Source organism: Orcinus orca, chromosome 8 (genome assembly GCF_937001465.1).
Source record: "Orcinus orca chromosome 8, mOrcOrc1.1, whole genome shotgun sequence".
NCBI classification, from domain to species: Eukaryota; Metazoa; Chordata; class Mammalia; order Artiodactyla; family Delphinidae; genus Orcinus; species Orcinus orca.
This window is the reverse complement of record NC_064566.1, coordinates 38536304-38560417: the sequence shown is the minus strand read 5'-3', so window position 1 is coordinate 38560417 and position 24114 is coordinate 38536304. Positions and strand designations below refer to the sequence as shown.

At 54.1% G+C, this 24114-nt stretch overlaps 1 protein-coding gene across 11 annotated transcripts in view; it reads right to left on the bottom strand.

The window, feature by feature from the left end:
• Positions 1-1977: 1977 nt before the first annotated feature.
• ABCC8 (ATP binding cassette subfamily C member 8) overlaps positions 1978-24114 on the bottom strand; it is a 76216-nt gene continuing 54079 nt past the window's right edge. For 5 of the 11 annotated variants that reach the window (XM_033416156.2, XM_033416160.2, XM_033416162.2 and 2 more), the window contains 23 exons: positions 23910-23945; positions 22571-22606; positions 21738-21836; positions 20584-20668; positions 19838-19918; positions 18406-18543; positions 16777-16902; positions 15745-15844; positions 15275-15516; positions 15006-15178; positions 13827-13896; positions 13174-13331; positions 11379-11471; positions 7369-7471; positions 6714-6827; positions 6243-6363; positions 5962-6092; positions 5039-5117; positions 4724-4832; positions 4218-4321; positions 3300-3433; positions 2773-2835; positions 1978-2221 (listed from right to left, as the gene is read on the bottom strand). In XM_033416156.2, coding sequence (XP_033272047.1) covers positions 2084-2221; positions 2773-2835; positions 3300-3433; positions 4218-4321; positions 4724-4832; positions 5039-5117; positions 5962-6092; positions 6243-6363; positions 6714-6827; positions 7369-7471; positions 11379-11471; positions 13174-13331; positions 13827-13896; positions 15006-15178; positions 15275-15516; positions 15745-15844; positions 16777-16902; positions 18406-18543; positions 19838-19918; positions 20584-20668; positions 21738-21836; positions 22571-22606; positions 23910-23945 — 2533 coding nt within the window. In that variant the 3' untranslated portion in view covers positions 1978-2083. Of the gene's footprint in view, positions 2222-2772; positions 2836-3299; positions 3434-4217; positions 4322-4723; positions 4904-5038; positions 5118-5961; positions 6116-6242; positions 6364-6713; positions 6828-7286; positions 7472-11378; positions 11472-13173; positions 13332-13729; positions 13897-15005; positions 15179-15274; positions 15517-15744; positions 15845-16776; positions 16903-18405; positions 18544-19837; positions 19919-20583; positions 20669-21737; positions 21837-22570; positions 22607-23909; positions 23946-24114 lie in introns of those variants that run through there. The other 6 variants (XM_033416157.2, XM_033416158.2, XM_033416161.2 and 3 more) reach the window with 5 other exon arrangements.

Below are 24114 nucleotides of genomic sequence, written 5' to 3'. Positions count from 1 at the left end.
TTTTGTGTGGTCCAAAGTATAAACCAGTATAGACACTGAGTGGAACAGAGGCAGGCTTTGATTTCACGTATGGAAGAGTCATTTCTAATTACCAGAGATGACCCTCATCTATGGGGTATCCAAGTCGAGGCTGGCACACCATCAGGGGTGCTATAGAGGAATCTGGGCTAGAATGGCCTGAGGCATCTCTGCAAGACTTCAGTGTGAGCTGTGATGTGCCCCTGTGCCCTTGCTACTTCCCTTTAATCCTTTGGCTGGTCATAGGCATGGGGGGTGGGAATCCTCTTTTCCCTCCTTAGGCTCTGCTCCTGGGAGGCCCAACGGTGGAGGGAGTGCCGGGCCCCCAGAGGCATCTCAGAGCTGGAAAGGCTAGGACTTGCCTCACAGCGTGACCCTGAGGCCTCGCTTGCCAGGAAGGTGAGCCCCCCACCAAAAGGGCTCAGCCTCCTGCTCTGCTCCGTCCTGCACCTCCTCATACTCATCTTCCCCAAACACTGCACTTGTCAGGTCCCTTTCGCATTCAGAAACCTTCTCCACTTCCCTTTTGTGCATAGGCATGTCCCAGACTCCTTGTCCTGGCATTCAAGGCTCTCTGCTTATCTAATTCTCACCCTTCCCATGCCCAACTTAAATCCTGCCTCTCCCAGGAGCCTGCCAGGCCTCACAGAGCTCTCCTTTCCTGAGCTCCTCTGGCTCCTGGAACAGCCAGAAGGGTCTGTGCTGGACCCCTCTCCAATGACTGGTGGATTTTCTTTGCACCGTATGACTCTGACCCCCTTGCATACAACAAGGATGAAGGCCCAAGACTCCTCGGTCTGCACCCCAAGGGCCTGGTACAGCCGGTACTGAAGGCAACGTGTAAATGATAATAAAATGATACGCAAACAAGCACCTTCCTTTCTTGGTGGGACAGGTATACACTCGTGTCTCATGATGCACGTGGAGTCTGAGGACAGCTGTTTTTTAGTCTCCCCAGTGTCTGGGCCCTAGTATGTCCCAGTCACTACCTGGACGACTTGTGGCATATGTACTGTGCTTTCTCTCTGAAGGGCCGCCCTTCTCCCACTTCTGAATGTCCCTATGTGTGGGATGGAGATGGGGACATGTGATTCAGGCCCCTCTCTTTTGCAGAGGGGTAGGATGTAAGCTGGAGGTGCTAGTGGCCATCTGTCATGGGGGAGGGAGAGGAAGATGGAATTCATCACCCCTGATGTCAAACACCTGGATCTAGCCGTGCTTCAAGTAGTAACCTCCTGGTCTTCTCAATCACATAGGATAATAAATTCCACTGTTTAAGCCACTTTGAGTTGGGTTCCTGTCATTTGCAATGTAAATAATGCTAATCCGGGGTACCTGGGGACCCACAGTTTTAATCCAAGAATTAAACTGAGAAGGAAAAGGGACCAAGATATATGCAGATCTGCTACCTTATCTGATGAGATAATCACAAAAATACTATAACTCTGTTATGGACTGAATTGCATTCCCCCCAAAATTCATATATTGGAGCCCCTGCAATGTGATAGGGCCAGTGAAGAGGTAATTTAGTTTAAATGAGGTCATAGGAGTGCAGCCTCATCCAATATGCCTAGTATCCTAATAAGGAGAGAGAGAGATAAAAGGGGTGTGCACACAGAGGAAAGGCTGCATGAGGACGCAGCTAGAAAGTGGCTGTCTGGAACCGAGGAGAGAGGCCTCAGGAGAAACCAAGCCTGCGACACTTTGATCTTGGACTTCCAGCCTCCAGCACTGTCAGCAATAAATTTCTGCTGTTTAAGCCATCCAGGCTATGGTATTTTGTTGCAGCAGACGAATACGACCTAGCAGACTAAGACAGCCCTCATGTCACAGGTGAGGAAACATGCTTTTGCCCACACTCACAGAGCTTCGTCAGGTCTGCCTGATGCTAAAGTCAGACTGCTTCCACGGGACCCACGGTCCACCCCCGTCCCTGCCCACCAGACCCACGGCCTCAGGTAGGAAATAACCAGTCTCTTTATTTACAAGTGATTTTACAGTTAGAGAACCCAGGCGGGAGGTGGGGGCAGGGTGGGGCATGGGATGGCACTTGGGCTCTGGTAGGTCACTTGTCTGCACGGACAAAAGAGGCGAAGACGCTGTCCTTCTGGCTGAGCAGCTTCTCTGGCTTGTCGAACTCAAGGATGGCGCCGCGCTTCAGGACGATCACCAGGTCTGCACTCAGGATGGTGTGCACGCGGTGCTGGGCGGGGCAGGAGGGGCTGTCAGGGTGTGTGTGGGGGGGGCGGGCTGGGGCAGCTGAGGCATCCCTCCTGCAGCTTGGAGGAGGGGGCATGTGGCCAGAATGTCTTATCTCTGCGGTGACTGCCCTTTCCCGGGGTGGCTGTAACTCCAAACCCTCCATCTGCTAATGCCACCCTCTCCCTCACCAGGTCTCAGCTCTGCCCCACCTCCAGGCTTCAAGACTCAGAGATTCTCCCAACGCCCCCATCTCCCATTTGCTCTGGAGAAGTAACCCTATCCTAGCTCACAGGGCCTTGGGACAGGAGCGGACCTTGGAACCTGGAGAAAGAGGGGAGGTCTGAGGGAAGTGCAGGCACAAACCCTCCTACACCCCAAATCCTGCAATCCAGGCTCGCTGCAAGTCTGCCAGACTCCTTGCCCTGCACTGCCACAGGGTCCTCTCTTGATTACCAGGCGCAGGTGAGCCCAGAGGCTGCCCACTGATGACAGCCTCAGGAGGCCAGCTGTCTCTCTGGGTGTCCCCCCTGCACCCCATCACGGGCCCCTTACCGCTATGGTGACCACAGTGCGGTCTGCGAAGGCCGTCATCACCACCTTCTGGAGGATGTTCTCCTGCCAGGTCGGAGCAGCAACTGTTGGCTCACCTGCCCAGTGGGTGGGGTCTGGCCTGGCTTCTGGCCCAGCTCCCATCTGACCCCAACCCTAGCCCCACCCCCTCCCTCTGGCTCTAGTCCCCATAGGACCAACCAGGCTCCCAGTGTTCAGGGGCTGGGTTCCGCCTGTTGGGAGCTCAGCTGTGTGCATGTGTGTGTGCTGTGAGTGTGTCTGGGTGTGCTGGGTTGTGGGGACGGGTGTGAAATTTGTGGGTCCGTGTGCAGCTTGTGTGTATGTGTGTTATATTCCAGCCTTAAGACTAGCTGGAATCTGGGTCCCCCAGCCCGTCGCCTTTTCTGCTCCACATGACTCTTGATGTTAAAGGCAACTTGAGTTTCAGGACTATTTTAGGCAACCTTCTCCCTAACACCCCCGAAAACCCTCTCCAAGACCCCCACCCCATGGGTGTGCCCAGCACCGACCGTGGCCATGTCGATGGAAGCCGTGGCTTCGTCCATGATGAAGATGCTGGTCTTCCTCACAAAGGCCCGGGCCAAGCAGAACAGCTGCCTCTGGCCCTGGCTGAAGTTTTCCCCGCCTTCCGTGATGATGGCATCTGGAAACAGCCCCAGGAAGGGGGCACAGGGCTGAGTTAATTCTGCGTCGTGAGTTTAGTGGACGGAGTGGCTTGGGGTTTCGGGAAATGTGTGTACAGGGGTAAATATGTAGGTGTGTGTCATGAGTACAGGTGTGCACAGGGTGGCTGCACCTTACACAACACGGATGCCATCTGCTAGAGTTACAAAGAGAAGAGCGCTCTGTGGAGTTATGCACGGCTGTGGCCCTGGGCAGTTCTGGGAGGCGCATCAGCACAGAGTGTGTCCGTCCTGCATGTGTATAGGCCTTGGTGGGGTGATTTTCTGAAGCCAAGGCTTGGCCGGCCCCCAGTCCCAGGGGTTTCAACAGATACACCAAGGTCCTGCTGACCCCCGGGGTGGGGACACAGTCTTCCCAGTAGCCTCCATGAGTGACCTGTGCCTGTGGTTTCCAGTCAGTCCTCTCCTCCCTCAGGGCAGAACTGGGCAGGCAGGTGGATGCGGAGGGCAGGGCTGAATATACCATCATGGTATTGGGGACTTGCAAGCTCTGTCTCCTTACTGTACCCCTGTGCCCTGTAGGAGAGGCCAGATCCTGACTGACCAGTTGTGTGACCTGGGACAAATCACTTGACATCTCTGAGCTCCTATATAGTGAGAAGTAGAACTTAATGGTCTCTGGGATCCTGCCAGACCCCAGACTCTAAACTCTGAGCAAAGCTAAGACACGGGTGTGAGTTGTCCCTTCCCAGCCCTCACAAGCGTCCTTTAGTACCCAGCCTGTGCTCAGCCAGGAGTAGTTACCGAGGCCTCCGGGCAGCGCCTTCACCACCAGCTTCAACTGGGCTATCTCCAGGGCCTCCCACAGTGTGCTGTCAGAGCACTTCTTCTCCGGGTCCAGGTTAAATCTGGAGGGGGACACACAAAGCCCTTAGAGAGGGGAGCAGGGTCCTGGCTCTATTCCCGGGGGACACGCAGAGGGTGAGACTGGTGAAGGGAGCAGTGAGCGGGAACTGATTGACTTGGGGGTCTGGCTGGGAGGGGGCAGCAAGGTACTGGCAGTGGGTGGAGGAAAGCATCCCGGGCTTGAGGGTTGGGGGACCCCTACCAGTGCCTAGGCCTAACGGAAAAGAGAAAGGCATGAGGTGCAGCTTTAACGAACCCGCGCCAGCCCTTCATGCCCAGAGCTATAGCAGGGCTGCTTGCCCAGGGAGGCTCGTCCACCCCTTCCTCTCTATGCCCCAGATCTGGAGGAGCGGAGCCGGGCCTGGGGCTGGGGTGGGCCTGGTGGCGGGGGTCAGGGGGCTCACCGGATGGTGCCGCTGAAGAGGACGGGGTCCTGCAGGATGATGGAAAGGCGCGAGCGCAGGGTGTGCAGCGGCAGTTTGGCGATGTCGATGCCATCGATGATGATGCGCCCTGCATGCAGACAGTGTCACAGGTGGGGCACCAAGGAGCGGGGAGACGGTGGCACTGGGGACAGGGTCTGCCTGCAACATGGGTCCCAATGAGGATGCGGGGGAAGGCAGTGATGGCTGGGCCTCCTGTGACGTCTGACCATACCCAGGACTGAGGTCCCATCTGGTGGCTGTGGGTACATGAGGGGTGCCCGTCACACAGCTCACCTTCGAACATGTCCACCATGCGGAAGAAGGCAAGAGAGAAGGAGGACTTCCCACTGCCTGTACGGCCACAGATCCCAATCTGGAAAGAGAGGAGCAGGTACGCTGTGGGCACCTGGGGTGTCTGGGAGCCTCTAGTGCTGGGCTGTGCAGGTGTGGGAAGCCCCAGCATCTCTTCTCGTCCTGGTGTTCTGACCAGCATCTCTTTAGCTAGGGCTGGGCCCGGGTTTGGGCTTGTTTCCTGCAGTGGATCCAGAGGGGGCTCCTACTTGGCTGGCTGGGTGTGGTACATGACTGCAGATGTCTGACTGCAGGAGCTGGGGACACGGGTGTCTCTCTATGTGCCTGGGTGTGGCGGGAGGGCACAGGGGTGGCTGAGCGTAGTGCACAGGATGTACCCCACCTTAAACTGGAGTCGCCTCTCACCCCATCGCATCCGATACGGAGACAGAGGTGGTGATATAGAAGGATAAGAGAGGCAGGGACAGAGGTACATCTAAAGGTCAGAGACAGTGAGACAGACAGCCACAGACAATGACAGAGTGAGAGAGACAGAGGCAAAGAGACAGGAGGAGAGGGGCAGCGTCGGAGCAGAGGGGGAGAGAGGGGGGAGTCAGTCAGAGTCGGATTGGAGTGCCAGACAGGAGCTCCCTCCCCAGGACAGGGCCTCACTCTCTGCCCCAGGACCCTGCTCTGAAGTTCAGGGTACAGTGTCCTGGGAGAGCCCCTAACCATTTGTGGGGGGCCCTGACAAAACCCCTCTGAGTCAGGGGAGTCGGGGGTGTCCTGTCCATCTCCTTGGCGGGTGAGTGAGGGCAGCAGGAGGAGAAGGCGAGAGGCCCGGGCCTGGGAGACTGGCGGGCCCTGAGGGCCAGGAGGTGACTCTGTGAGGCGGTCCAGCCCTCTGCCCTCCCCGCTCCCCTGACCTTCTGTCCTGGGGAGATGAGGGCGTTGACGTGCTTCAGCACTGGCTTCAGGGAGCTGTCGTAGCGCACACTCAGGTTCTGGATCTGGATTTTCCCTTGGTCTGGCCAGTTCTTCGGGATCAGCGATGGTGCTGGGGGCCGGGCTGGGGGTCAGCTGCCAGGTGTGGGCCACAGCTGGTATCCAGGCATGCCCTCCTGCCCCCAGGCTCCTCATGTCCCCCTCAACCCAAACACACATCCACGCTGGGTCCTTCCCCCAGAAGTCCTCCCGCGCCCCTCACCCAGCAGCCCCTCGTAGCGCTCTGCTTCAGTGTTCAGGAGCCCGTGGATGCGTTTCACGGCCCCCAGCTGGAGCTCCATGTCCGCCAGGTTCCTCACCATCCAATTGAGGTAGTTGGACACCTGTGGGGAGCAATCCGTTCACAGTTAGTGATCACTTGGCCCTGTCCCTGGCCACCAGGATGGCTCTTCTTACAGTTGAGGATGCCTTTTGCTGCCCACCGCTGACTGTCCAGGGGGCCCTCCATGGAGGTTACAGTGAGTGTGGATCCTCACCCACCCCCACCTGGGGCCCAGGCCTGGGTGAAGGGGCAGGGACCTGCAGTAAGCCCTCCTGTCCACATGGTCCCTCTGGCATCAGACTCCGTATAGCTTGGGTTAAGGCCTGGGAGCGTCTCAGTCAGGGAGGGTGCCCTGGGCTTCCCCAGGGGCTGGTGTCTGACTCCTCCCCTGCCCTACCTGCTGCCACTCACCATTAAGGCGTAGGTAAGGCCCAGGCCCACCAGGCCGGCAGAGAGCTCCCTGTGCAGGGAGTTGGAGATGGAGGTCACGGCCGCGATGAGGACCACACATGCACCAATGTACTCCTGCAGAGGGAGTGGAGCTGGCCTGGACCCTCAGGGGTTGAAGGCACAGCACCCCTACCCCTCACTCCCTTCAGGGCACAGAGCAGCTCAGCCGAGACTCAACCCCAGCCCCGCAACACATCATCAGACACACAGGAGGCTGTGAAGGCTGGAGCCCCAGTAGACAACGTATGCACACAGCTCTGCTCCCCCCGCCCCCAAGGCCAGCACGCATGCCTCACCAGCTGGCCCACACCTGTCATATGACCCACTTCAGACACACCTGTCACAGCTAAACACACAACTGTTCTCGCTCTTGGCACACACCTCAGACACACAAGCGTCCAGGCAGTGATATAAGGAAGGGAGGGCTCAGGTCAGACACGGGGAGGACCAGCAGAGTTGGGAGAAGCAGGAGGGCTCGATGCCCACCCCGAATGCACACCAGGCCGGTATCCGTCCTCTCTTCCCACCCTCCGGCCCCTGTTTGGCCCTTGCTCTGGCTGCACAGCCCTATGAGAACCCCCTCTCCCGGGGGTGCGGGGAGCTGGGGGCCACTTGCCATGCGAACTTCGAGCCACCTGTTGGCGGCCGTCAGGAAGAGGGAGGCGATGTTGTTGGAGTCTGTGTATTCAAGGAGCTTCTGCTGGAACCGGGCCTCGTACCTGGGGGGAGGATGGGGAGGGTGAGGGGGAATAATCTTGGTCCGTGTAGCCCCCGGGACTTTCCTCACCTGCAGAGGGGGCTGCCTGGGCCTCAGCAGCCCCCAGACATGCCACCTCTGCCACCTTATGGATGCCACTCCTTCCTGGAACTCCTTCCCAGCTCCCTCCTGCTTATTCAAACCTGTCAAAGGTGCCACCTCCTTCAAACACTTGTTTTCACCCCAAGACCTGTTCTCCTCTGCAGGGCTTCCCTGTTACAATAAAGCGCACCTCCACCCACCCAGGCACTCAGGCTGGAAACCCAGGAATCATCGGGATTCACATCCAATCCCTCAGTCCTCTTATTTCTTTCTCCAAAATAGCCCTGGCCTCTGCCTGCCTCTGGCCTGCTTCCTGCCCACTGCAAACTCACTTGGACTATTGTATCAGCTTCCTGATAGGTCTCCCTGCTATCTCCCTTCAGTCTACCCTCCACACAGCAGCCAGCATAATCTTTCTAAGTCATAAATTGCATCCTATCTCTCCCCTGCTAAGAATATGAATGACTTTTCGGATAAAGAACCACCTCCTTGCCAGAAGCCTGTGTGAGCCAGTTCCTGCCAACCTCACCCACCTCCTTCCATGCCACAAATTCCCTTGCTCACTGTGTTGCAGACACAGAAATTACAGTAAAGTAATTTATTACTTTACTTGCCTTTTTTCAGTTTTGTGACCATGCCAAGTTCTTCCCCACCCCAGGGCCTTTGAACATGCTGTTCCCTCTGCCTGGAAGGCTTTCTCCTCTGCTCTTCCCAAGGCTGACTCCTCTCCACTTTCAGGCTTTACCTTAAGTGGCACCTCCTCAGAGTGGCCTTTCCTGGCCTCTTTTTCTCCATCTCTGCAGCCTGTTTATTTCATAACCTCTGCTCATATGTTAATTTCTCTAGCTGTTTAGTGTCCATCTCCCTCACTAGACTGTAAACTCCATGAGGATGGAGACCATGTTTGTTTTGGTCACCAATGTATCCCCAGCACCTGGCACTGTCAATAAATATCTGTCAAACGAATGAACCTTCCCTGACCCTCTAAGATAGATGGGACCTCTCTGTACCAGGAACTCTGGAGGCTTCTTTCCTGCCCTCGTGCCCTCATCACGCTCTCCCTTGGGTTACTTTGTAGGGATCTGCCTCTCCCCTCTGACAAGCCTGGGCTCCTGGTGTCGCTCTCCTTGGCCACCCCTTCAGACTTTGCGCCAGGCCTAGAGGAGGGGGCAGGTGTACTTGTTTGATGGTGAATGCAAGAATGAATGAAAGCTGTCTCAGCATATGCTCTCAGGGAGACAACTGAGGGGACTCAGAAGAACTCAAGATGGATCTCGTGGGCATTTGCTTTTCACTCCCAGAAGCTGTTTGTTCTGCTTCGATTTGTTCTGGGTGGAGGGCCTGTGTCTGAATCACGTGTCTGAGGAGAGCAAAGCAAGTCTCTGAGTTGTGAGAGGGTGTGATCGCCCAGCCGCAGGGTCGATGTGTGTGTGTGGGTGATGTGTCTGAGGGGAGTGTGAAACTATCGGTCTGAGGGTCTGTGTGAGTAAGTGGGTGTTGTAGATGTGTATGTATGTGTGAGTGCATGTGAGTGACTGGGGAGTCTGAGGGGTGTGTGACTGGCCTGAGGGGTGGGTGTGCATGAGAGTGTGCGTGAGATGGGAGCTTCTGTGGTAGGTGTATGACGGTATAAGGAATGTGGGAAGAGCCCCAGTTTGGGGGCCATGTGGACCCCGGTTGGAGTCTGAGCATTATTACTTACAGGCTGTGCCTCAGGACCAAGGCTCAGTCTCCTCACCAGTAAAATGGGGATAGTAATAGTTCCTATGTGGACTGAAACCACCATTCAGTGTTGGGCACCCTTGAAACTTTTCTTGGGAAAAAGCAGGGCCTCCAGAAAAACCCGGAAGGTCAGCCAGGCCTGGGTTCCAAGCCCAGCACCAGCTCTCACTGTCTGCGTGACCTTGGATACTCAGCCTCAGCTGTACAGCGTGGCTTCTCCTGCCTATGTCATGAGGCTCTTACGAGGATTAAATGTAATAACCCACACACATACCTGGCACGTGGGAAGTGTACAACCAATAAATGCCAGGTAGCTCTGAGCAGGACAGGCCTCTGGGCAAAAAGCCAATGAATTCAACACATTCAGGGATGATGTAAAAAGTCCTTCGCTCAAATTTAAAACTCATTGACCGTGTCAGTGCAGGGTGTGGGAGGCCTCCCAGGCAGCAGTTTCTCTGGCTAACCGCTGGCTTGGTCTGAGGCTGGTTGCAGGATGTGGGCATACACTCAGATCCTACTGAAGGGTCTGGCCCACTCTAGGAAAGTCGCACTCTCTCTGCCCCAGGCCCTGCCCAAAGGCCTCCAGGATATCAATTCTAAGAGGAGCATCACCGAAACTTAGAGTAGAGGTTGGCCCAGGAGTGTTGAGGGGTCTGGAAGGTGAAGGAACTGGGGAGTTCAGGCTTGAGAAGAGGAGGAGGCTGGAAGGAAACCCTGGAGTCATGCCAGGCTCCAGGGAGCTTCTGTGGGGAAGACAGCACAGGCTTGCACAGTGGCAGGGGATGTCCAGGGAGCAGAGCCAAGGCCATGGCAGAGCTCTGCTTTGCTTTGCTTTACTAGGACAAGACCCCAAAGAGGACCTCCCATCGGCCCCAGATGCCCCAGAGAGTGAACTGGGGCTGCGGTGCTGTGCCAGGAGCCTGGGCACCTCTCCCAGGGCAGCAGCTAGACTTTGGGGGTTGGAGGGAGGAGATGCAGGCAAGCCTCCTCAAACCCTGTCAGCTGGCCCTTGAGCCCTAGGGTTACTGGACACAAGGCTGGTGTCACATGGTTACTGTCATGCCCCGCACAGCTGTGCCATCCTAAAAATAACCTAGAATCATTCTCTGGGTGAGGCTTAGAGACCAGAGCCCCAGTATCTGGGTCAGGGGTCTCTGGCCTGTCTATCTGGAGGAGAGATGCCCTAATACTTCAGACAGAGACTGAGGTGGGGAGCAACAGCCCCCTCCACTCCCAAGGCAGCCTCAGATGCTTCTGTCAAGCCCAATATCACAACTCAGAGTGGCAAGAGGATGGTGGGAGTTTTGGAGGAACTGAAACTGAAGTTTTGGGAGAGTTCCTCCAGCCTGGTGAAGTCTTATCTCCTCTTTGAGTCCTAGCACTAATGACACCTCCTCAATGAAGCCTTCCATGACTGCCTCCCTTCTATGTTCCCAGAGCCTGTGTCCCCCTTTCTTTCAGAGTACTTGTCACATGGGTTTGCCCTGGCCTGCTCAAAGCCTGGACTGTAAATGCTTCCAGGGCAGGGGCTCATCTGACTCATTTTTGTCTTTTTAGTGCCTGGTGTGGGGCTTGGTGAACACTCAGTAAATGTTTGTTGAATGAACAAGCAGGTTCAAATCTGTACTTTGTGGGACCTTACAGAGAGCCTCAGTTTCCTTATCTGAGAACTGGGAATAATCAAGCTTTCCGTTTCAGATTGCAGTGCAGAATGAATGAGACTGGCATGTAAAGGACTCAACACAGTGTTTGGCTCACAGGAGAGTCTCAATGAAAGATGGCCTCAGGGCTGGCCCACACCATGTAAGGGCCTTTCCAGCATTGATTTGTGAGGAATTGTCCCAGCCTTTTCTCTTTTCATGTTTTGCCTTAGTTCACAGAGGCCATGGGCTTGGCTCTAGGCCTGAGATTCTCCTCTCTGGATCATGCCGCTAGAGCCCACTAGACCTGACACCTTGGGTGGACTGGCCTTGGGGACTGATGAGGGGGTGGGAGACATGTGTCCTGGGCTTTCCTAAGCAGAGTCCTGAGAATTGAATCTCATGACCTGTGACCCTGGCTCCATCCCCACCCCCCTACCCGCCCCCCCAGGGTGAATCTGGTACCTGAAGGCCCGGATGGTGGTGAGACCTTCCACGGTTTCGGCAAAGTGCGAGAGCAGCGGGAGCTGGGTGGTGTCGTCCAGCTGCTGCAGGTCCCTGTGCAGGGGAGCAGAGCCGAATGGTTAAGAGGGCAGCTCAGGGCTCAGCCTGGGCCTGAATCCTAGCTCCACCTTCTACTACAGTGCGGGCAAATAGCTTCACCTCTCTAGGCCTCAGTTTCTCGCCTGTAAAGAGGGGAGACAAGGGTACCACCCCATCAAGCACTCGTGAGGACTGGATGAGCTCGTTTATGTAGATACTTAAGCAGAGCATGCTGAACGGTTACTGTTATCCTGGGCATCGTCCACCTCACGTCTGCATCTATCTATTTGCTTTGCCACACCGCCTCACTCTGCAGCAGTGTTAGTTCCCTTTCACAGACGAACAACTTGAACAGCTAGTCAAAGGAACAGAAAGACCAAACTCCACGCTTTCAGTCCCCTCCACGATAACCACCAGAGGCTTTGGATTTAAAGAGCTCCTGGAGAGGGTAAGGCCAGTGGTTTCCATGGCAACGGAATTATTCCTGCTCCCCACAGCTGCACCTTGACAAGTGTATTAGTGCCAAGGGGGTCAGCTTGGGAATGCAGGAAGCAGCTTTCCTGGACAACCTGTCCCCAGGGCCAGAGTGGGTGCCAGGGGAACAGGGTGGTTTCTCTGGCAGAAGAAATGAACCTTGTAGATCAGCTTGTACGGTGTTTAAAAAGCCACTGTGATTTTGTGAATATCAGTGCACTATGTTCCATGTGGGTACCAGGGGATTCTGGATCATCCAGGCAAAAAGCCGTTTACACCAATCGTGATCCTTGTGGGCAGGGTAATTGTGGCCAAAATGTATCTCAATTTAATTATTATTATCATAGCCAATCAGTATTTTGACTCATTTCTAACAAACTCTGTGTACTTGAGAGAGGTACTTAACCTTTCTGACCACAACTCCTAGTAAGAAACACATTTTGTATCACGAATCAGTACACACACACCCCCATACATGACCAAAACAAAGGTTTCATCAAGCAAAGCTTACTGTTACTATGTGAATACAGTCTCATATTTTCTATTCTATTTCATTAAAAAAGTTACGGGTTGTGATCTATGATACCGATTTCATGACCCACTGATAGGTTGTGATTGGCAGTTTGAGACATACTGGCCTAAAGATTCTTAAAAATTGTCCCTACAAATCTTTGAATCTATGAGCTTAACAGAATCACTCCCAGAAAGAACTTCCAAGAGAACATTCTTAGACAATTTTGAGTAGGAAAGAGTCATGCGTGGCTCCAAGGCTCATGAAGGCGAATGTGATCAACGCGAAAGGCCGTGAGAGGCTCCCTCGAGTCCAGGCTTCTAGCCACGCTCTGGATCCACGTGGGTTGGGAGGTCTGGTTGCCATAAGACCCCTCACATCAGGTGCCCTCTGATTTTATGCATCAGCCGTCAGCCTGGACACTGGAATCATACAATCCTCCCGGGAAGCACTTTGGCAAAACGAACGAAGGGCATAATCACGTGCCTACACCCTGACCTAGCGATCCCAGTCCTGAGCATATCACCCAAGGAAACAGTTCAACTAGTAACTGCAGTGTGTGCGTGCTGACAGATGGTTATATTAGGGTAGTGGAATATGAATACTTCAATTTTCCATTGTTTTGGGGGACACGACTCTACTGCTTCTACGATGATGATTCTAATAACTGTGCTGAAGTGCCTGTTGCAAAGAACTTCCCATCCCTCACCCCCTGGCAAGTGCTGCCATCACCTGGATGCCACCCGGAAGTACTTCTGGATGAAGTAGCACACGACAGCCAGGGGCAGGAGGGCCACGAGGAACACAGGTGTGACATAGGAGATGACGGCCAGAGCTGAGACACAGAGCAGGGTGGAGCGGCTCAGGCACTCCAGCGTGGACGGGATGTGCTGCAGGAGGGGAGGGTGAGAAAGGGAGGTGAGTTTTGGTATTTGATGGCCTTCAGTGTGTTACCTGGAGTCATATTTTGCTCTCTTCCTTTATTACGGGTGCATGTCTTACCCCTGCAGCTATGCTGTAGGCTCCCTGAGAACAGGAATTAGAGCTTTGTTTTTCACCATCTAGTATGATGGCAAATAAAGAACACAGGCTAAATGGAAATGAATATTCTCCACAAAATCAGTCACCTTGGTTTAGAGTATGTTTGCAACCTTATTGTGAGCCAGAGTGGGCTTGGATGGAAGCCAAAGGGATGTGGTTTCCTTCAGCCTTATTAGGAGGGTCTCCCAGGGGAGGCCCCAGGTCCTGAGGCAGCATTATAATCAGATGGGGGCCACTGGGTTCCTACCCCAAGGCTCTGATCTGGGGAAGCCAGTGCCAGACAGGAAAAGCTCCTGGGGGCCTGGCCTCTCTGAACTGCGGAAATGCGTCGCCGTCCTGTGTACCTGGTCGATGGTGTTACAATCGGATGAGAACCTGTTCAGGATGCTTCCAAGGGGTGTGGTCTCGAAAAACCTAAGAGGTAACCAGAGGAGCAGTTACTCATATGTTTACTGATTTCCTTCCTGTTTACTGAAGGAGGACAGTTATTTCTTTCGTTTCAATGTCTATGGGGTCATCCCCAGGTCTGCTTTCCCAGGGGCATGCGCCTTTGCAGGTCTGTAGACATCTGGCCTGTGTCGCTGAGAATCCGGGTGGCCACCCAAAGGAGTGCTGGCCCCTCCCCAGCCTCTCTGACCCTACAGCCCATGTGTGACCTCTGCCACCGTTCTCAGCTTCTCGCTCTGCCCGACACACTCAGGACTCCCTCTGTGTCCTCCTAGGGACACAGAGTTCTCTCCAGAGGGACAACTCTCCCAGGGTGGGGAGGGGACAGGGCCCCGGGGCAGCTTGTTGGCCGGCTGACCCTGCAAGGCCACTCCAGCTGTCAGCACTCCGGCTGTGACCCAGAACCGGCACAACCCCAACAAGAGGATTTCAGAACCACAGATCTGGACAAATAGAGGGTAAGTAAACCTGGAGGCCATGTCTGTGGGCCACAGAGTGCTCACAAGGCTGAAAAGTAAAAAGTGCAGATGGTGAGGTCTGGCATTGAGGAGGGGCCAGATAAGCTGTTTGCCTACTGTATTTGTAAACCGAGTTAGCCAGCCAATTGGGCTGCGACAGCCTTAAACCTCTTTCACACCAAGCAGCCTTTGGGGGTTTTATCCATCCCATTACGGAGGATGAGAACAGCTTCCCTGTGTGTCCCTGGGGTCAGAACCTGCAGAATGGCTGCGGGCAGAGAGAGAGGCAGGGGAGGTGAGAGCTGAACCGTGGGTGGTACCTGACTAGGGAGGGGAAACTAACATTTACGCAGAGCCTGCAGACACTCGCTGTGAAGGGCTGTGGTGACAATTAGATGAGCTAACCATGTAAGATTCCTAGCACCATGTCTGGCTGAGTACATGCCAGTTTCCCTCTGCTTTCTGCACCGAGGAGGGCACTTTTCTCACATCATCTCCTTGAGTCACCCCCAGAAGCCTGCGACAGAGATCGTATATCCCCATTTTATTGATGGGAGACCTGAGGCCCAGAGAACAATGACTTGCCCATAGCCCAGCACAGCCAGGGGAGAGGCCTACCTCATGGGAGCCAGGATGATCTGGTTTAGCAGGCTACAGTGCAACCTCTTGGCCACCTTCAGGCCTGTCCACTCCACTGTGATGGATGTGACAAGGCACAGCACGATGCCCAGACTGCAGAGCACTGTGAACACCATGGCGTAGACGGTCTGGTTGAGGGAGCACTCCTGGGCCTGGCAGAGAATGAGGCAGCGTCCTGCGGGGGGCGGGGGTGTCCATGCTCAGCCCTCCCCCCACCCCAGCCCCGGCGCTGGGGCTGCTGGCCACACCTGGCTGAGGGAGCAGTTCCTGGACGTGGGGCTCAGGATCAGGGCGCTGTCAGTCCACTTGGCCAGCCAGTAGTCAATGGCCACCAAGACCATGTGCTTGAGCAGCTGGGAGAAGACGAGCAGTGAGAGAAGCAGGATGCCGGCTGAGGACAGGTACTTGGTGCAGGCCCGCCACGGGATCTTGGCGCGCTGGTGCAGCACCGACGACAAGTTGTCCTCCTCCTCACTCTCGGCCGCCTCCTCTGCAGGCCGCAAGAACCCTCCCTGTGGCTTCACATTGCACACCCCTCTGAGGGGAACCAGGGGGTGTGTGTCAGCCCTACTTACAGATGGAAAGACTGAGGCACACAGATGGGATGGGATTTCATCAGAGGCACACTATCTCCCCACTCCCGGAACCCCAAACCTTAGTCTCCTCAAGGTTGATCAGACCTCAGGCCATGATTTCACTCCAGTCCCACTGTCTGTACCTTCCTCTTCTTCCTCATCCTGCAGGAGGCCATCTCTCGAGGACATGGCCCGGGGCAGGCCCTGGGGTGGCTCTGCGGCTTTTCGCTCCACAATGGTCTCCTGAAAGACAGATGGGTCTGGCCGACGTCCTTGGGGTGTGCAGAGGGGAAAAGGGAGGGTAGGGGGGCAACCACCCCCAGTGATGTCCAGTGTCCGTTTCCAGGTTGCCACTGCCTGGGGGACGGTCCAGATGGACACGTTTGCCTGCCAGAATTTATTCCTTCCCCTTCATCAGCTACTAGCACCCCTACATCCCTGTGGGAGACCGCCTCTCCCCTATTCTTAGTCTCTGTGATTCAGGGGCTGATCATTCTCCCTTGCTCCTGGGGTGTGCACGTGACCCAGGACTGGTCAATCTTCACACTCCACATCCCTGACCACAGTGATTTGTTTGGGGCGGGCACATGACCAAATCGGACCAATAAGAGTCAGCCCTGGGACTTCTGCTAAACTATCATGAAAGAGGCACTTTCCTTCTGGCAGAGTTGTTGACCTGGGAGAATGGAAACCTGAGATTGCCAATGGCCCTCATTGTTATATGAGAATGAAGCCAGTGTGAGGTGAGTAGAGCCAAGGGATGGTGAGAAATAGATTCCTGATGATATTGCTTGACTACCTGGATCTAGCTGCACCTGAAGCTATGGCATTGACTTTCCAGTTTCTTGAGCCACTAAATCCTTAACTACCCACCCTTTTTTTTTCTTTGCTTAGCCAGTTTGCATTGGTTATCTGAAGCTTTGTAACTCAATGGGACCTGACTATCTCAGGATAAGGGGAAGTCATCCTCCCGACTCTGCCTTGGGTAGCTGGCACAGGTACTGGCTCTCTACTGGGAGCAAGTTCATGCCCAGCTCCCACATCTGTCCTTTGTGTGTGTGTGTGTGTGTGGGGGCTTCCTGGGGCCAATGAGGGCAGGAAGACCTTTATGAGTTCAGGTTCTAGCAAAACCTTCCCCTCAGGGGGTGGCTGACTGACCCCCCAAATACACCCACCTTCTCCAGCTCTTGGTCCTGCCGGTTCATAAGGGTCTTCCAGTGCTCAAAGAGCTGGCACTCAGACCTCTGGAAGTCCTTGAGTGTGCCCTCTCTCTGGATGGTGCCATCCTTCATGGCGATGATCTGGAAAGACAGAAACAAACCTGGCGGGGGGCTGGCTGGGGAGGAAGGGAGGAGGCCACAGCCCTGCCTGACCGAGAGCTCTAAGATGGATGTACACAGAGCACCTATCTCTTCCCCACCACAAACGGCCTCCAGCTTGCCCACTGCCCTCAGCAACACACTCCAGGATTTAGAGTCTGGTACCTCTGGGTCGGGGTGGGGGGTGTATTCTCAATGGTTGCCCCGTGGTTGATAGAAGGGTTTGCAGAGCAAATTAGAGCATCCTGGTCAAGCTGTCTGGCTATCCCCAAGGACTCCAGCAGTGAGAGCTGTTTCCATACACTGAAAGGGCTAATAGCACATTACCCTTAGCTCCTCCTCATGGCAGGTCTGATATGTTCCACCCGTGTCTGGCAAAGCACCTGTTGGTCTAAGTGTGTGTGGCCTCTTTGAAATCAATAAAACTTATTTTATTTGAAACATTCAATGTTTTATACTCATGTAGACCCATCAGTAATTCAGAAACTCATCCTGCTCCTCTCACCCCCACCCACCCCATGCTGGGGTTCAGGGACGGATGCCCAGGAGTCCTGTTCACTGACACCTTGAGGAACCAGGCACCTCTGTGTCTGCCTTCTTTGGACTAAAGAATTGTCTCACCAGAATCACCACAAAAATTCAGACACGAACCTGTACCTGCTTTAATAGCTTTTTAAAGAAATCTAATTTTTTTTCTTTTTTCTGCTTTAATATCTTTTTGTGAAAATCTGGATCTTTTTTGTTTTTTTTTTCCACAGTAGAGGGAAGATCTTACCACATGTAGAAGGAAGACTTATTTGGGGGGAATTAGCAGGGCCGATTAATACAGACCTGAAGCTTAGGAGGACCTCAATTTCCCCAGACAAATTTATGTAGGATTCAGGCAAGACCCAGATTTCACAAGTCACATGATTTCCGTCTTAAAAATTAAATGCTTTCCAATTATTTGAAAAGTAACTATTGTCTTCATGTTGAGGAATATGGGAATTTAACTGATGTGGGATTTCACAAAGTTGCATTCTACTGGTAATACTGAAGTTTCTATTACTACTGCCGTTGTTTGTTTCCATATTTTCCATTGGATCCTAACTTGAATCTGATGCACTAGTGGGCAGGAAGATGGCTCTCCCCTCCAAATGGGCACTCCCCAAGGCTAGGGGGGGTGAGTCATCAAACTGGGCAGGAAACAGAGGTAAGAACTGAGTGTCTGCTTCTTTTTGAGACTTCTTTGTGCCAGCCTTGTGTGTACCCACATGGGGCCCGTGTCAGGATATGGATGTCTGCAGCTCTAGGTGATACCAAACCCTTGGGCTATGCAGGGTCTCCCTGACTGGCCCAGCCTGTGTGAAGCCATCCATTGCTGATCTCTTCTGCTTTGTGGCCCTCAGCAGTTGCTACTGAGACATCTGATTGACTCCTTTGAAGATGTCTGACTGCCTCTCCCGCCTCAGCCCTCCACAGCTTGACCCCCTTGTGGCCCCTCACCCAGTCTGCATGCGGCAGGTACTGCAGCTTGTGTGTCACTAGGACCACTGTCCGCTTATCATCTCGGAGCAGCTCAAGGATCCCAGCCTGCATCAGGTGGTCACTCAGATGGACATCCAGAGCTGAGAAGGGGTCATCCTAGGCAGAAGGGAGAAGGTAGGGACACACGCGGGAAGAGGGGATAACAGTGAGCGTAAAAACCACCAGAGTTACACCAGCTCTGTTTTAGGGACTGACACGAACCCAGCCCACTGCGTGGTCCTGGACAGTGCAACCAACCTTTCTGGGCCTCAGTTGCCTCGTCTTGAAATGGGGCTATCAGTTATGCCTCTCAAACAGATCTAATCACAAGCATTTCCTGACTCCTGAACCTCCACTGACTCCCTATAGTTTATTAAGTCTGAATTCCTTAGCACACTAATCCAGGCCCTTTATTTACCACCTGCTCAGTCTTCCTTTCCAGTCTCACTTCTCATCTGTCTTGTGCAAGCTCCCTACGCTCCAGGTTTCCAGGGAATTTGCCATTCCAGGCCTTTGCCCAAGCTGTTTCCTCTGCCTGGAGTGCTGATCTGCCTCTTGTCTGTCTGGTGAACTGTTATTCATAGTAGTAGTGGAGGGTGGAGAATAAAGCTGGGGTCAGAGACCTGAGGTTCCTTCTTCTAACCGTCTGTCCAAATGGGCTTCCTCTTTCCTTCTGTTTAATTGACTCACTCTTCAAGACCCTCCTCTAGGAAGCCCTCCCTGATTACTCTAGCCCTCACAGTTGTCTCCCTGGACACAGTCTGTGTCACACAGTTTGGCTTTCAAGTGGGCTGTGGCTCTTAAGTGTGGGTAAGCTCTGTCTCCCTAATCAGACTCTCAACCTTTGAGGCCAAGGGCTAGGTTTTAGAATTCTTCAGTATCAACTAAGGTACCTCACTCAGAACTTGGCGTGAAATAGGGCAGGTATAGATAAGTTTTATCTCATGTTTGATTACTAGTGGTTAACTGGAGTGCTGTGTTGAGAAGGATTCTGAGGCCAAGTTAAGTTTCCATGGGAAAGAAAGCTGTGATCAATTAGCAATGTCTGCTCTGGGCATGAGATGTGAAGTGGTAACTCACCTTCCATGTGTTTGCCATTTTTATAGTCGGGCTAAATAAATGTTAATAGGTTGGGGCTGTCCTACAGGGAGGAGGCCTATAATTATTACTCGCCTCCCCTCATGGCTACTGCAGAGCCCCGTGCGAAATCCACATGGGTCAATTGGACTAACCTTGCCTCAGTTTCTCCATCAATAAGATGGGTAGGTAATATCTCTGGCAGGAGAGGATTGCTCCTGGAGGGGGAGGTTGTTGGGTGATGGTGTGTGTGGGACTGTCATCTGTGTAGGCAATGAGCCAAGGTGGCAGCCAGACACGAGGGCCCTAAGGAGGTACCAGCTGGTGCACTCACCAAGAAGACGACGTTAGTGTGCTGGTAGAGGGCTCGGGCCACGCTGATGCGCTGGCGCTGACCACCGGACAGGTTGATGCCCTGCCGCCAAAGGGGAGGAAAGGTCATGCCCTCACAGCCCTTCAGGAGAGACTGTCCTGGCCCCTCCTTGTGAGCTCTTTGGGAGGGAGGCCTGGCTCTATGCACCTCTTTGCCCCCTCTTCACCTGGCAGAGAAGGGGAACTTGTACATGTTTACTAAATTCATTCAGAAGTGGGGAGAATGATTCCCAAGGTGCTAGGGACCATCTGACCCATGAAAACCAGGATGGAGGAAGGGTGGATTTAAATCACACATAAGGAGGACAGCCACAGAAGAATCCTATTTGTTTAAGCTTATGGAGGAGGGACCCCGCCCGGAGAGGGAACAGGAAGAACCACCCTGAGTCTAGCGCAGTGTTGTGCGGGCTCTCAGTACATACTTGGGGCATGAATGGAGATGTCAAGTCATCTCCAGCCTGGGAAAGTGCTAAGCTGACCTCTGCACCAAGCAAGACCGAAAACTTTTCGAGGACAGCCACCAGCCCAGGGCTCAAGGAGATCATTTTGATCCCACGGCAGGCAACTCTTCAGCCTTCCCCCTCTCTCATTTCTCATTACCTGTTCTCCCTGAGAAGGATGTCAGGGCATGGTGATGGTGATGGGTGGGGAGCAGGGGAGGCTGAGGGCCCCAACTTTGAGAACCAGCCCCTGGAAGCTGCTACTAACCCGTTCCCCAATCTGGGTCTGGTCTCCATGGGGCAGGATGTCGATGTCTGGCTGCAGGGAGCAGGCTTCGATGACCATCTTGTACCTGCAGTGGGGTGGGTGGGGACACAGCTGATCAGCCTGGCCAGAGGTGGGCCTGGGCATTTGTAGAGGGTCATTACCTTCCGGGCAGACATGCCCAGGAGGAGCAATGGCTTTAATGGGCCTCCTGATGGGTGTAAGCAAACACCCCGTGAGCTTGAAAAGAGCTGAGGGCAGCACCTGACACCATCATGAAGAAAGTTAAATATTTGAAAGATGAAATTGGATGGGAGCAGATAGCCACATAAGTGACAAGAGAAGGCCTGGGGCCCCTGTGCAGTGGGAAAAACTGTAGCCAGAGCCCATGCTTGGAGCACTGACAGGGAAAAATCACTGCTGGTTTGCTTAGGCAGTAAACGATGATGGCTGGTCAAATATTCGCCCAGCCTGCTCCCCTCACACTTCCCTGGTCAGCTCTCAGCCTGGGCAGGTGCCAGCCAGAGTGCATGGAGGCATCACAGTGTCTTGGTGACATGTACTTGGGTGTCAGGAAGACTTGGATTTGAAACCCATTTCTGTCACTTACTGGCTGGGTGGCCTTGGGAAAGTTACCTAACCTTCCTGAGTCTTGGTTTCCTCATCTATAAAATGGGGATAATAATAGTACCTGCCTACTGGGATGATGTGAGCATTACAGCAAGTCATGCATAGCAAGAGCACCTGGAAAGAGCTCCATGATGTTAGCAGTCATTAGCACTGGAGGGATTTGTGTACAAGCTGCGGAGCTGGGGGCAGGGAAGCACAAGAACGGAGACTCACGGAGGGCTGGGCGAGCTTTTTCACCAACCTCAAGAGAAGGCACCAGGGTTCCTGCACCTCCCTCCCCTCCTGCCTTCTCAACCACGGGAGCTGGACTGCCCTGATGCCCAGCACATCTGGATCATTTCCAGATGGACCATATGGAACAGGCTGGAATCCAGATAAGGGGGCTGGAGAGCAGGATGGCTGGGTGAGTAAGATCGATGGAGGAGCAGGCAGCCGGCTGGGCTTGGGGGCTGGGGCAGTGGCTCATGCATGACCAATTGCTCCCCACCCCCAGCTTGCCCCCCAACCCACCTCCTCGAGGCTTTTACCGTTGTTTGTTGAAGGGACTCTCAAAGGTGATGTTCTCCTCCACGGTGGCATTTAGCAGCCATGGTTTCTGAGAAGCATAGGCCACGGGGCCTCTCTTCCTGGAAAAGGCGGGGCAGGAGTAGGGAGGTATTCTCAGGGGGTCATTGTCAGAGGTGGTTGTCAAGCTGATGGCTTAAACTGGGGCAAGGGGGTGGGGGCAGCACTAAGATGAGGAGGTGCAGTTGGCAGAAATCTGCTTTGAGTGGCTCCTGGTGGCCTCTCGTTCCCCAAGGGCCCGAGGCAGGCTTGGGTGCTGGGTCTTAGCTGGCTGGGGGATAAGGGACCTCAACCCCTCCCTGCTCTCCACCCCTCCCTATCCCACCCCTTCAGTCTGTTGCCCTTCCTAAGTCTCTACCCAGAGCCTGGGAAGACCCCAAAGTGTGACCAAACTAAGTAAATACTTGAACCCTGATTTCCTCCTTCGTCGAGTAGCCCTCAAACCACTCGACTTTGATGTTAGCAGGCAACACTCCAAATGGAACTTTTTAAAAATGAAGAGTCAAGGAACCCACATTTAGTGTGATGTGGTTCTGAAGACAAAAAAAAAAAAAGGAAAGAAAGAAAAGGAAAAGATGACCACCAGACAAAACTGATCTGGTGTGAAGCGAGCGGCTTGACGCACGGAAGCAGCGGCGGCCTCCGAACCACCGCATGGAGCACAGCGCCCTCCCTGGCCTCCTCTGCAGCTGGGCTGGACCTGGGGGGCTGCCTTCCAGAGCTCTGTGGCTCCCTTGGCCTGAGACCCCCTCTGAGGAAGTCTGCCCTGGAGGGCGATGCTCTCGGGACACAGTACCTGATATCCGAGTCGGTTGCCGTCTCCCGCTCTGGGCTGCAGCAGGGGAGGAAAGACGTACCTTCAGGGTTCACCTGAGTAGACTGAGTTCTCCATAGACATTTTGAGCTCCCTCAAGCCCAGCGTGAATGCCTTTATAATCCCTGAGACCAAGACTGCAGCCACAAAAGCCACACGCCACCCAGGGGAAGCCTCCGCTGCCTGAATACACGCGGCGTGTGTGAGGAAGGCCTCAGGGGACCTGGTTAAGTTACGAGGGACAGTGGGGGGAAGGCGCCACTGGTGTAGGCTCATGTTGGGGGTGGTGCTTCCCACGTCAGAGGAGCATGAGGCCCAACATGTGGCTTCTGCAGACCCAGCCTCTGCATTAGGGCGCGGACGCACTGGCCGAAGTCACGGGCTGACATGGCTGCACAAATATCTGGGGCAGGAAGTGCGCTTTGACCATAGCCAGGCGAGGCCGGGCAGGCCACCATGGGTGCCTGCAGTCTGGGGATGGCAACCTACAGCCGATGGAACTGAGTGTGGCACCTAGAGAGCTGAAAAGGGCTCCAGGTGTGATTTGCAGCCCCAGGTCCCTGTCAGAAGACAACCGTGGAGCCTGGGGGATCTGCCGACAGGGACGTGGTCAGCTGTGGTGCCCACGTAGCCTGGACAGACCCCAACTGCTCCAGTGTCAAATACTCCGTCTCGTTGTGTTCATCCATGCGTTCATACTTGTCACATACCATGAGGCCTGATTTTTGGCTCAAGAACTATGGTCACTATGGCTAGAGAGTCTGGGCTGTCATCATGCCCTGGCACTTGGCGACAAGATGGGAGAAAGGGCAGAGAAAGTATGGGGAACTGAAACTTCTGTGGTGTTGGAGAGTGAAGGCCAGAAGCTTAAACGGATTTCCAAGGTCAAGTCAACCTCCCACTCCTGACTTCCCACCACCTCCAGTGTGTCTCGATTGTCTTGGAAGAGGTGTGGTTAGGCAGGGTTTTGAAGGTCTTAGAGCCACATCAATCTATTTCACTTGGATGTCTTAGACGACCAGAACATAAAGCACATTGAACATAAAGCAACACGACTGAATTTTCTGTCTACCTAGGGGATACCCACCTCCGCTTTTTATAGCTTTGTTTCTCAACTTTTCTTTCTTTCTTTTTTTTTTAAATTTATTTTTTTATCTTTGGCCGCTCTGTGCAGCATGCGGGATCTTAGTTCCCCGACCAGGGATCTAACCCATGACCCCTGCACTGGGAGCATGAAGTCCTAACTGCTCGACCGCCAGGGAATTCTCCAAGCCCCTTCCCTTTATTGGAACCCACTTCCAACCGAGCTCCAAGGCTGTACCTGGGGTCCTCTCCCGTCTCGCTGTCAGGAAGGCTGCTGGGGCACAAATCAGAAAAAACAATACCCGTTACTTCTCACTCCACTGCCTTCCTCTCCATCACACTGTGTCTTTGGGGAGAAGCAACCCCACAATCCCCACCCCTCTGACCCATCCCCAGTGCCCCCAAGCGGCTTCCATGGGGGCAGAAACTGTTCTTCTCAATCT